Source organism: Vidua macroura, chromosome 6, assembly GCF_024509145.1.
Source record: "Vidua macroura isolate BioBank_ID:100142 chromosome 6, ASM2450914v1, whole genome shotgun sequence".
Taxonomy (NCBI): Eukaryota; Metazoa; Chordata; class Aves; order Passeriformes; family Viduidae; genus Vidua; species Vidua macroura.
This window is the reverse complement of record NC_071576.1, coordinates 26431669-26444425: the sequence shown is the minus strand read 5'-3', so window position 1 is coordinate 26444425 and position 12757 is coordinate 26431669. Positions and strand designations below refer to the sequence as shown.

At 35.5% G+C, this 12757-nt stretch overlaps 1 protein-coding gene across 1 annotated transcript in view; it reads left to right on the top strand.

Moving 5' to 3' along the window:
• Nucleotides 1–12757, top strand: part of AKAP6 (A-kinase anchoring protein 6) — a 214325-nt gene that overhangs the window by 181868 nt on the left and 19700 nt on the right. The window contains exon 11 of the mRNA XM_053981199.1: nucleotides 4656–4871. Coding sequence (XP_053837174.1) covers nucleotides 4656–4871 — 216 coding nt within the window. The remainder of the gene's footprint in view (nucleotides 1–4655; nucleotides 4872–12757) is intronic.

Below are 12757 nucleotides of genomic sequence, written 5' to 3'. Positions count from 1 at the left end.
ATCCCCTCCCTCACATCCCCACATTATGCAACAAGGAGGAAGAGTAAGCCTTTAACAGACCAAGGTTAGACAGACACTTCCTCTTAGATCTGGTCATTTATCAGCAGCTGAATTTTTTTTGTGTTCCTAAAAACAGCCTGTGTTGCCCATGCATACACAGAAACCCAGAAATAGTACTTATCTCAGTATACCTTGGCATTTCTTCTGGATCTGAAAGCACAAAGAAGATCCATCTGTTTAAATTACTGTTTGTCATTGTCCAACTATTTTCAAAACTCTGGCCATCTCTACATGAATATTTAGTCCAGTTGTAGAGTGAAAACAAGAAATTTCAGATTCTATGAAAATGAATTCTCCAAACAATATGTTATAAATGAGGCTATGAAAACATCTTAATGATCTATGTGGATCTATGTGGCAAATGTGTGGATTATGTGGATTAGGCAAATTGTGTGGATTAGTTTAAGGCAACTCAACTAATTTTACAATGACTTTTAAACTACTTTTAAGCGTAATTAGTCCCACTGAATTAATCAAAAGTCTTAAATAGTTAATATAAACACCTGGTCAAGATTCTTGATGTAACATGTTTCAGTGGCCTACTTATCTTACACCTTGTGTAAGAAAGCTGACTTCCCATACACATCTTTCAGTCATGCAGAGCAGATGGTGCAGCACAGCTCAGGTGCTGATATGCTGCAGGAAGGCTGAGGGATGGAGAATTACTGGTGCTTGAGGAGCTATAACATTCCTGGACTTCCCACCTTTCTATGCCTTCTGTTCAGTTCATGGCCACTTCCATCCCCATAGATAGTGCCATTAGCCCTTGACTTGGAAGGAGTGTTTGATGTCATTTGACTCAGCAGAGGCTTTTCCTGATGATTTAAGTCATGGTATTAACAAGCTGTGAAAGTAGTTTCAGGTAGCCCTTTTTAGCTATGCAGGTGATAACTTCAAAGCACTGAAAATAGGAGTAGGCAGGGGGAAGTAAAGCCTTCCAAAATTCTAGCAGCATGGACCGGAATCCTCAGTATGGGAAACCATGACCATAAAAACATTCTAATGACTAACACCTCAACGATATCAGGCTATCTGTTATGAAGCAAATGACTCAGACACAAAGTCAACATCATACACAGCAGTTGCAGTTACTGTGTATACTCTTAGCCTACGGCAAAAAAGTCAAATACATTTATTTAAGTCTCACTGCAAATGACTTAAGTGAATCTGTTTCTCCCACATTTGCAAAGATTTGGGTTGTTTTTACGTTTACCACAGCTCAATGGACACATGATAGTATGAGGGGACAAAATTTTAAGTGTTTGATCTCTTAATCTACACTTCAGCAAATTTTCTGCACACACAGAAGAGTAAGTGAGCCTAAGTGATGCAACTCGGTGTACAGTTAGATCACATCCTAATTTTCTGAACCTTCAAGTGCCCAGGACCTTACTATAGCAGCTGTAAACAATAAGGCCCTAGGCTCAAGAGAGATACTCATCATATTTCCTTATTCATCAAATTTTTAAATTAATTTACTTTTATCAAACATGAATTATAGCTTCTACATTCACAATGTAGAATGCAGAAGCAAATAATTAAAGTAACTGTCAATCTGGAAGCGTACTTTGCATCTGCAATTACTATATTACAGGTTTTTATACAAGGATGCCATTTTAACAATAGCAAAACCTGGATGGATATACAACACCAGTGTATGTATCATGTCATGAGCTATAGGCAATTATTGTGTCCCTTTAGGACACTGAACACGAGACCCTAATACTGCTTAAAGTCATTATTGCTAGTGCTATTATATAGGGCTTAAAGATGTCTTTACATGATTAAGTTCTCTGGGTTTTTAAGTATTGTGTCTATAGCCAACTATTTCAATACACTGTTAGATACAAGCACTTCATTCTTCTCCTGTTTAATATTAACCATAATATCATGTAATAAAATTGAAACAAAAGTGCCACAGGCCTAATTGTACTGTCACAGCCATGTAAATCAGAAATAGCTTCAGTAAAGCTACTGTTATTATGCCGGTGTAAAATTGATATAAATTAGAAATGACTTGGATGCTGTAGCTCTGCTTTCAGATAACACAATGTAAAGGCCTCACTTAAAGTCCCCTATAATGGCTTATGAATGCAATTCTCCTTACCTCATCATGTTAAAAGGCATTGTATCAGAAAAGACCAATATTTATAAGGGATGACTTAATCAGATAGACCAAGGTAAATTAATGTTATGGGGCCAGATTCTGAGCTATATTGACTTCTATGAAGTTAATGTAGACTTACATAAATTTGGCTGTGATCGGTGTATAACTTACCGTTGCTTCCAAAAAAACTGAATTGCCTAGCTGTTATAAAATGTAAAATAAGAACCCTGACTTTAGATGGACTTTTTGGTCTGGTTTGGTTGGCTGGTATTTTTCCTGATCTGACATTAAGCTAACGAACAGCATCAGAAAGGAAATGTGTCAGACGTGGTGGTTACATCAAGAACCACGAAGGAAACTAGTAATGAACTCTAGGAAAATAAATAAGGGCAAGTTCAGGAAACGCAAGTGAAAATGCAGCTCTGGTATAAATTGAATAATAAAATTCCTGGTCATATTTTGCCATAAATAGTGGTTTGGGAATTTGTCATTCACCTTCTTTAAAATTCAGAAATATTAAAGGTACAGGGTTCTCTCATTACAGAAGTAATAGAATTCTAGCTATTATAGAGTTAGGGTAATTTAAATAGCTATAGAATGCATTATATCAATAAGTGGAACATCTGTATGAAATGTCCACCTGCTACTATACTAAGTGTACTTTACAATGAAATGTACTTAATCATTTTAAGATGTCTTCTAATGAAGGCTTATCGGGAATAACATTTTGAACACAAATACTTTTAGGCATTAAAACTTCTGCTTTAAATGAGATTGCATTGCCTTGTTTACCCTTGTTGATTAATAAGCAATCTGTTAGGATGGCCCAATAGTGCTAGTGAAAGTAGATTAGTAATTCAGCTATGTTTGTGAGTTTAATCATTATTTCTCTTGAAGGCTTTAAAATAAATCCCTGTCTTTTGCACACTATCCCTTGCAAAGAAAAGATACATGTCTTTAGATGTATATAGCAACCTTTTGGTTCACGCTTTCAGCTTAATATTATTGATCAAGAACAGCAGCAAAATACTCCTTTGAGTTATGACATTTCTAATTATAAATGTCAATTTTTAAAGAAACAGTGACAAAAACTGGAACTGGAATTCACTTTTCTATAGAAAGTTTTTGTTTTGCTAATAAAATTAAGAAAAATGGTCCTGGTTTTTTATCAGTTAACGCTTCTGAACAGCTTTGAGACATGTAGTGGCTTTTTTTTGTTTGCTCCTTATCATTAACTGGAAGTTTAGAGACAAACACCCTGTCTTCAAGAAAGGTGATAGTTCAAATTTTCTCATGAGGTCATGCACTTTCATCTGTGGTGTCCCACAGAGGGAAACAGATGTTGGCAAGTTACAATTTAAATTATCTGGAAAGCTCCCATGTGTAGACCACAGTCCTGTTAAATTCAGGAGTAGCTGAGCCCTATGATAATTATTGAATGTTTGAGCTATGCAATGTTATAAAAGTAAAGGATCTCAGAACCTGGGCTGAAGCAGTCATCCTCATGTGCATTTCTGCCTTCTGTACCCCAGCTTCATAGATGTCATTATTAAAATTTGTTATGAGTTTAAAAAATCCTGGTTTGATGTTCAGTGACAGTAGAGTATAATCATGGATAAAACCATGCTTGGAAGCACCCCATGCCATTAACTGCTTCCAGGTGGTAGACCTCACTCTAGTTCTGGCATGTAGGATGCGTTATTTATTCTGCTGCTCAACAAGATTCTCAGTACAGTTTCTTAGGGTTTTGGTGGAGAACTGACACATCCTGGCTCCCATCAAGCTTCAATATTAGGGCTTAGCAATTGTCTCCCATCGTCCAATTTACATCAGACTGCATTCTCAGTAGCACTGGAATCAGTATATGAAATAAATGCAGTGAATAACTCCTTTTCAGGGGGGATACAATTGTCACAGTTTTCCTACATTTACTTGAATATGGAACTACCCTGAAAATATTTTATGATAACAAAAAACATCTGTAAACAATTTTATACTGAATTTTCTCCTTCTGTAATGTTTCTCCTGTGACAGGGCACATAAAACCCATAATTTCTATTGTTTTTTCTAAAAATATACATATTCTCATTGCATGACTACAATTTTTCCCTCTTATTTTCTGTAGAATTTCTGAAGCTGATTACTGTCAGGGTAACTAATTTCAGATGTGACCCAGTTGAATGAAAAGGAAAGGAAGAATAAACGAGTCTACACCATAAAACTTTCAGCATTATAGAGACAGTTAGCTATGTATGGCATTTGTTTGAAGAAGACTGAACATAGTGTTAGTCTGTCTGTGTTATTAAGGTTAAGACTGTATTTATCTGAAAATAAAACACTAAGCTTTGACAGAAGCATAGGAATTTATGGAAGACCTGAAAAAAATATTGCAAGACAGAGATTGGGCACCGCTAAATATCAGATAAAAATTAATGTTTTAGTTTGCAAAGTATTCCATGCTGACATCTGCTGTTTATCTGTCCTTCAGTCTCTATGCTCTGAGATCAAGCAGAGGCGCCGTGGGGTAGCCTCTGTGCTGCGATTATGCCAGCACCTCCTGGATGATCAGGAGACCTGCAACCTAAATGCAGATCACCAGTCCATGCAGTTGATAATCGTAAACCTTGAGAGAAGGTGGGAAGCCATTGTCATGCAAGCTGTCCACTGGCAAACCAGGCTACAGAAGCGATCGGAAAAAGACTCGGTGAGTGATGCTTGCTTTAAAAAGGTCTTGTGGGATTTCATTCTTCACAAGAAACACTTTTTCAGCATGAGAAAAACATACCCATCTCTGAGTTGTTTTTCTGACAAAGATGCCATTCTTAATCTTTACTGTCTACAAGTGAATCTTCAGTTTTTTCACACAGTATTGTATGGACAACATTATTTAATAATATAAACTCCCACATACATATTGTATTTTCTGAATATTTAATCTCATCATATCTGATCCCACCCAGTAAAAAAAGCAATCCTCTCCTGGTGCTAAGTTGCTCAGTACCTAACAGAACTGGGTCCAGAGACATATTTCACTGATTGTAAGTATATTTTAGAAAAAGAATTTCCTGTGTAACTAAGACTGATTTTAATTAGCATCCCAGCAGTAGATGTGTATTTCACATAGAATGCCATGGGTATGTGATTAATATACAACCCTCTGTTATTTGAATATAAGTAAAATGTAGTAATTTGTTTTTATCTTAGGGAAATGATTCCTAAGAGGCAAAATAGCACTCTGCTTAAACCATCCGTTAAGTGGCATGAATTAGATTGGTTTTCTACTGCATAAAACTATATTACAAAGCAGTGGGAATAAAATAATCCCTACTGTAACACCATTGTCTGTAACACCATTGATGAATTGGCTCAGCATGTTTTGTGCAACTATCACACTGCTGAAGTCTGTATACTGCAGCTACATTGACAGCAATATACGTAGTTCCTATGTAGTTCCTGTACTGAAGAGTCTTGGTGAGATTTGGGAATAAGTCATAGAGTTTTTTAGGTTTGTATCAATCAAAGCAAAGGAAAAAAAACCTAGACACATCCCTCTTAGCAATTATCTGACTAACAGACTACTTTTGATTTCTTTTTTTTAAAGTTTCTTTACAAAAATAACAGACGCTATAATTCTCTGGTTCAGTTAGGGTCATACCGTATGAAGATACATAAGGCATTGTTTAGAATCTCTAGCAGTTCCTGAGTGAAAATGCAGTCTAAACAGCCCAAGAAATGGTGAGTTAGTGAGAAGGATGCTGTGGACAAGTGAACTGGTGAAGGTGACAATAATGTTGCTTGCCTGCCTTTTTCAAAACTTTATAACATAGGAATGCTCCTCTGCTAGTTTGTTTTATTGGCTCTTTTGCTGTAGATATTGATATAGAAATGAGACTCGATGACGGAAGAGGTTTGAACAGATGGTTAGGACAAGTCAAAAGGGGCTCTGTATGAGGCAGCATGGAAAGAACTCATCCCTGAAAAGCAAATGTAGTGTTAGCGTTGGTTTTACAAGCATGGGATTAGTCAACTGGCAATGTAAAAAGTGAAGATAATTGAGATTGTGAGAAAATATTACAGAAATTTCAGTGGAATTAAAGGAAAATCCAGAATTAGTGGGGATCCAGAAAAAAGCTTTATGGAAATTGTAGGTAGGAGTTTGAAACAATATATTACATTTAATTGAGAGGAAAGACAAGGAATAAAAGAAGACTAATGCCATCTCAACAGTTGCAGAGAGTTTTGATGGTAATGAGTCTAGGAGAGCAAGAAATGAGAACAGAAGTAAAAGAATTCATCAATGAAATAGGCTGGGCAAGTGAATGGGTTAGAAGATAAATATGAGGCTGAGGAATAGAAAAAATTGATAAAGAAAGAAAATACAGTAGCAGAGGTTTTCTCTTGATGGTTATGTTTTTGTGATAGTTCCATTTTAGGAATATTTTTTGTCATATTACTAATGTGTTGCAGCAATAGCTCTAATAAATTTGGTTAGTGCTACACAAAATGTTTAATGATCTGACCAGCAGTAGAAGAACAGCTGAACTTTGGAGCTTCAAAAATAAGTATGTGCAGTATTTAGGCAACATCCAAACCAAAAGGCAGCTCTCAAAATCCTGATTTTTTTTGTTAGAGGCTGAGTATTGTTGGGTCAGTAACAGCCCAAGAAGGAGTGAACTGCATTCCAACTGTGTTATCTTAAAGGTAAAATACCACAAATCAGCAGGTTGGTTTCTTGTTTTGTTTTTGTTTTTGTTTTGTTTTTTTTTTTTTAGTAAATGTGTATCTCCTATTTGACTTGGAACAGAAAGAAGTTGCGTTTGTGAGATATGTTAGAGAGTGCTGACAGAGGTCCAAGTTACTGTAATGAATGCATATTATTCTCTTTTGCATGTGAGCAGTGGCTGTATGGAAGCAGTTGCTCTAAATAAACTGTTAACAGCTAATTAGAGCTTGGTGCTGCTCTTGCAGCAGGAGTGGAGTCTTGTGTTTCTGTTTGGGATTGCAATCGATCAGGAGTTGAGGCATGGTGAGGATATGAGTACAGAATCTCACTTGATATCTGGAGGCTTGGAACTTCACAAGGTACCCTCTGCTTTGTTCCCACTTTGCCTGAGGTGATCTGGAGTTATTTGCTGGGCTGAGCTGACTTTCACTGGTTGAGGGGTGTATCATTCTTTCTGCTAAGAAATAGCAGCCATTTAGATGGCTGCTCATGATGCTCATCTAATTTTCACTGTGGACTGTTTTGTTTTGGAACCTCTCATCTCAGGCTGCTTTATAATAATGCTTCTTTTAAGTATGTCAGTTTCTACAAGTTTCTCTTGCTGATAGAATTACCCATATTCTCAACATTTAAATATGCTCCAGCCACTGCAGGATTCATGTTTCTTTGACTTTTCTTGCCTGAGTTGGCATGTTCTAACCTTCCTTTTCACTCAGTTCCTGTGCAGTCATTTCTTGGGTAGGTACCAGAACCATTTCTTCTGCTACCATATCTCTGAATTTGGTGGTGTGCCAGTCTTGGCACACAAACTGTATCCCTTGGTAACAAGTCTGTCTTTGTGGTTGCCCACAAAATACTGTAATTTATGAAAACAAATGAGATGTTTTTATAGCCTGATGGCATCTGACTCATTCATGGCATCTGACTTGCTGACAGTAAATAAGATACCCCAGATGCTTGTATAGCCTCAGTGCAAGAGTCTCTTTCATCTTCTACTGTTTTCCAATTGTGTACTGGGATTTTCCTTTGTCCCCTTTCTGCCCTTTTTTACATTCACTCACTTACCTGGGCCACTTAAAATATTACAAAGGTATGCTGGTATTAACCACAGAAAACTTTTATGTTTCTTTTGAATTGTCTTCATTCATTTTGGACTGGTCTTCAGCAGCTTTTAGTTTTGCTCACCTTTTGCAATAGTGGGCACCATAAGTTTACAAATAACAAGTTATTAACATGTACTTCATGCACCTACAGTCAGGTAAAAGCTCATAAACAAAAAGTTCTATGTAGAATGTGAAATTATCAATAAGATTTAAAAAAAAAGCTCCAGAAAGACGAATCATGATTAGATTCAGTAGGTTAATCTGGCTATATAGAATGAGGTATTCATAAAATGAAAAACCTCAGAAAACTGGAAGCAGTCCTAATTTGTTTTAGCAAAAGAGGTTTTTATCTCCCCCATCTGTTTGTTTTGGTGTTGTGGTGTTTTTTTGTTGTTTTTTTTTTTTGTTTTGTTGTTTTTTTTTTTTGTTTTTTTTTTTTTTTTTTTTTTTTTTTTTTTTTTTTTTTTTTATTGTTTTGTTTTGGTTTGATTTGGTTTTTTTTCTAGTAAATTCTTTTCATTCAGATTTATCATTCCATATTTTGCTGATATAATGTTATATATCACCTTAATTTTAGCTTCAGGATTACACAGATGCCTTATAGCTTGTCTAACAAGACCCTGCTAGCAATTGTCTTAAAGGAAAAAGAATACTGCCTGGCAATTGCAATAGCAATAGCAACAATCTTCATTTAACTAAACTCAAAATTGCCATCTAAAATTCCTACTCAACAGCTGGAGAAGCTTTAACTCACTATGCACTTTCCTTTAGAAGATATAGTCTATTTGAAAGACTGAAAAGTTAAAAAATGGTTTTGGGATGGATTCAATCATAGTTGTGCCCATAAATTAAATCCAAGTGCAAATATGTAAGTTGTTTTCTGCAACTTTTTAAAAAGACTTTTTGCTCAGACAGTGGTATACCCAAGGCAAATTATGTGTTTAACCTCAATGGATTATTTCAGCTGCTACAGAGGATTCCAGTTTATGCATGTCTTGCCCAGATCAGGTATGTCTCTGTATAGAAAACTACAATGAGATGACTGTGGAAATTCACTTTTTCGGGACAGGGAGAAAGATAAAAAACTGTGGTTTCTAATGGATTTTACTTTAGCTGCAATTCAATATTCCTGCCTTTTTGGTGAGTGGAGAAGCTGCTTTTTATCCAGAATGCTCATTCATTGAATGAGAAACATACCTGTTTTATGGAACAGACAATTTCTTTTCTTATTCAACAGAGAGGGCTAATTATTGAAGGGACAGTATTACTCATGCATTTAAAATGGAGATTTTGAGCTAAGGCGATTTGAGTTAAGGTGCCCTAATTCTCACATTGTCCTGAAAATGTCTGAAATATTAATTTGTCTGATCACCAAGTTCACTACTATACCTCATGGAAAAAAATTTATTCTCTTCTTCTGAGTCATCTTATGTGTACATTACACTGAAAGTCCAGTGGAACCTTCATCTGTATTGGCTTGAAAGTATGCTGTACATCCAACCACATAATTGAAAATAATAAGGCCACAATAAATGGGATGGCCTTGGGGTATAACACCCAAGGGATTCAATTGGTGTCGCTTTGTATCAATGTCCATGCATCATGGTAATTGAGGTAACATAACCAATTACCACATTTTAATTAGAGTTGCAAGGACTTGGGAAAATCTGCAGTGGTGAGACAGCTCACTTGAAAAAAAAAAGAATAAAAAAGAAAGGCACTTCTTTCCACAAGATTGTTTCTTAGGAGGTAAAGAGCCTGCTTAAATGGTTTTTCAGGATTTTTACCCGTCAACCTCCTGGTTTACTTCTTTATAATGCATTTAGAAGAACAAATTGTTAAAGTATACTATATTGCTTCTGATTTAGTATCTTTATTCTTTTACTCTATTTATCTGTTTATGTGATGCTTTCTGGGAAAGAAAACAGTTTTTTATAATGTTAGGCATGGTGTCTCCACTTCTCTACATTTACTCCACTGATGCAATATTTTTTCAACCCATAGAATGACACTTGTTCTAAGCTTAAAAAAGACACACAAACCCCCTTGTTTCAGGGGTGAAAAATGTCTTTGTCATTTGCTAGATAGGTTCACTAAAAAAATCTTGGTTTCTAAAAGTTTCTTATTTAATCACAAGCCATCATTTTGTGAGTCCTAGCTAAAAATCTTGCATAAAATTTAGAATTTCGTCAGGAGTGTCTAGCACAGAAAAGTACTGAGAGATGATTAACTTAATTGGATGAGAAGGGCACACTACATATTGTAAAGTGCTGAACACCCATTACATGATCTAGCCATTACAAATTATTTAATGACTTGTGTTTTTGTTTTTGTATTGGACATCTTTCATATAGTCTATGACAGTACCGTCTTGATTACTTGCATTTGCTCACTTTGGTGCTTCCTTAAAATATTTAATTTTTAAGTGAATGGATATTTGATTTTAGAGTTTGTAATATGATGCACCATCCTCATACTTGAAGTGTGTATGGTTTTGAGCTTCTGGGTTGCATTGTGTCTGATTTGTGACATGAAACAATTATCCGTAGGATCTAAAATACAGTTATGCAGATGCTTATCCTAGGTCTAGATTTTTCTTGAACTTAATTGAAGATAGGTAATACATCCCACATTCTTGCAAGAAATTCTGTGTTTCTAGTAAATTTTCTTGAGGACCAGCCATAGTTATGAGGGCAGCCATCATGGCAGTGCACAGAGTCTGGATGATCTGACAAAACAAAGCTGGGAAAACCGTTGTTATTGAGCAGATCTTAGTAAAAAAATTCCAGATCCAGTCAACGTAAGTCAAAATTCAGATAAATGTTATGTTGTATTCTTGAGAGAGTCTCCTGAGTGGTCACCTGCAACGGTAGGTTTTTAGAGTGAATAGAAAGAAAAAAAGAAATATATTTAAGTCTTTCAACAGAGGGCTCTACTCCATCCTCAGGGACTGCAAATCTTTCTGTCGCAACTGAAAGTATAAGGTAACAATCCAAGGGTGAAATATTCCCTGCATTTCACCAATCTGCTATATTATTCCACTGTTTTCCTCACTCTGGCAGGTATCATGTTTTGCCATAGCTTTGTAAAATGATGGAAAGTTCAAAATCATAACTCCAGCCAAACCAGACAAATTTTCAGGAATAATCAATTTTAGTGGGAAAATAAATGATATTCAGAAATTGGAAATATGATATTTCCAAAGCACGCTGATGCTGAAAGAACTGTCAAACACCATTTAAACAGCAAAAATACCTCATTAAAAATAAAAGCTAAAATGGTTAGGTTTTAATTTTCAAGGACAGAGGTCTTCAAAAGAACTCACTTCCTATTTAGGCACTTAAGTACAGGGTCAGATATTTAATAGTGCTCAGCAGACACTGACTCTCATTGCAATGCATTGTGTTCAAATTGCAGGATGAAGTCAGTGTTTTATTTAGATGCCTAATATCCACTAATTGTAAGTCTATTGCTCAGGCCGGGATTATTTTAAAAATTACAGTTAAGGGAAATATGAAAGTCACAAACTTGTGATTTTTTAGTTAAATTCATGACTGGTTGCTCTGCAAGTCTAATGAATCCAGTTCTGCAAGGAACAGTATATGAGTGTAACTGAGGCTAATCTTCAGATCTTTTTTTTCCAAGAGTTCTCAAATAAAATAGTTTTTAGAAAAAGAGGAAGAAATCTTATTTTCTGACAGGTTGCACTGCAGTTTTTTCATCTTACAAGGGCCTTCTATATTGGATGATAGAAGACAGTACTTATGCCACTATGGAAATATATTTGCAGGATCTTCAGGAAGTATATGCATAGTCAGTATCTCACTGTTCACTGTTATAGGATATTCTAGGAGCTGCATCAGCGCTAAGCAGACAGGAATGCAATTAAAAACTATTTTAAAAATAAATGAAAATACTCTTTTTTCTTAACACAGAAAGAAAAAGGTACCAAATAAAATTATCAGGCAGGAGATTTAAAACAATCAAAAGGGAATACTATTTTCATGGAGTGCATAATAAAAATGAAATTTGTTCTTACAGGATGTGGAGGATAGCAAAAATACAAATGACTGCACTAAGTAATCAGACAAATTAATGGAGAGGACATAAATAAATGCTTATTAAATTCCAACTCTGAAAGTCCCCACAGGCTGACTTCTCAAATTTGGGAGGGCAGCTTCTATATCTTTCTATATGTTTGAGGGTTTTCTAACTTTTCCATAAACATTCATTACCAACCACTGCAGACTCAGCTGAATGGACTGTTGATCTCACCTAAAATGACTGTTGCTGTTTGAAAGCACATGAACTTGTAGATTTGGAGGCCTACCTATGCTATATGTACAGTGAAGAAGTTTTACAAAATGCCTAGAGAGTTTTCATTGTATTTGGAGGGGTTTTTGCTATTTCCAAAAGCTGTAATACAGCCATTTAGATAGTGTGCTTTCACCAGAAGAAAGTTTCAAAAATGTACCCACCTAATAGTTTATCAAGACATTTCTAGCATAGTTTTTCTATAAAGAGAAATATATATACAGAAATTATAATAAATACATCTACTTAATATTTAAGTGTGCACATACATTTATATCAGAGGTATTATAATGCACATTAAATAATAAAATGAAAATCATGAGCAATGATGATCTGAGTTTCATTTCTCCTTATATATGTTTATGTCATTGCTGTGGCTCTAATCCATATCCAGGTCTTCGTGTTTGGTGTGTGCAGTAATATGTAAATTACCTAGCCAGCTGCGTTAAG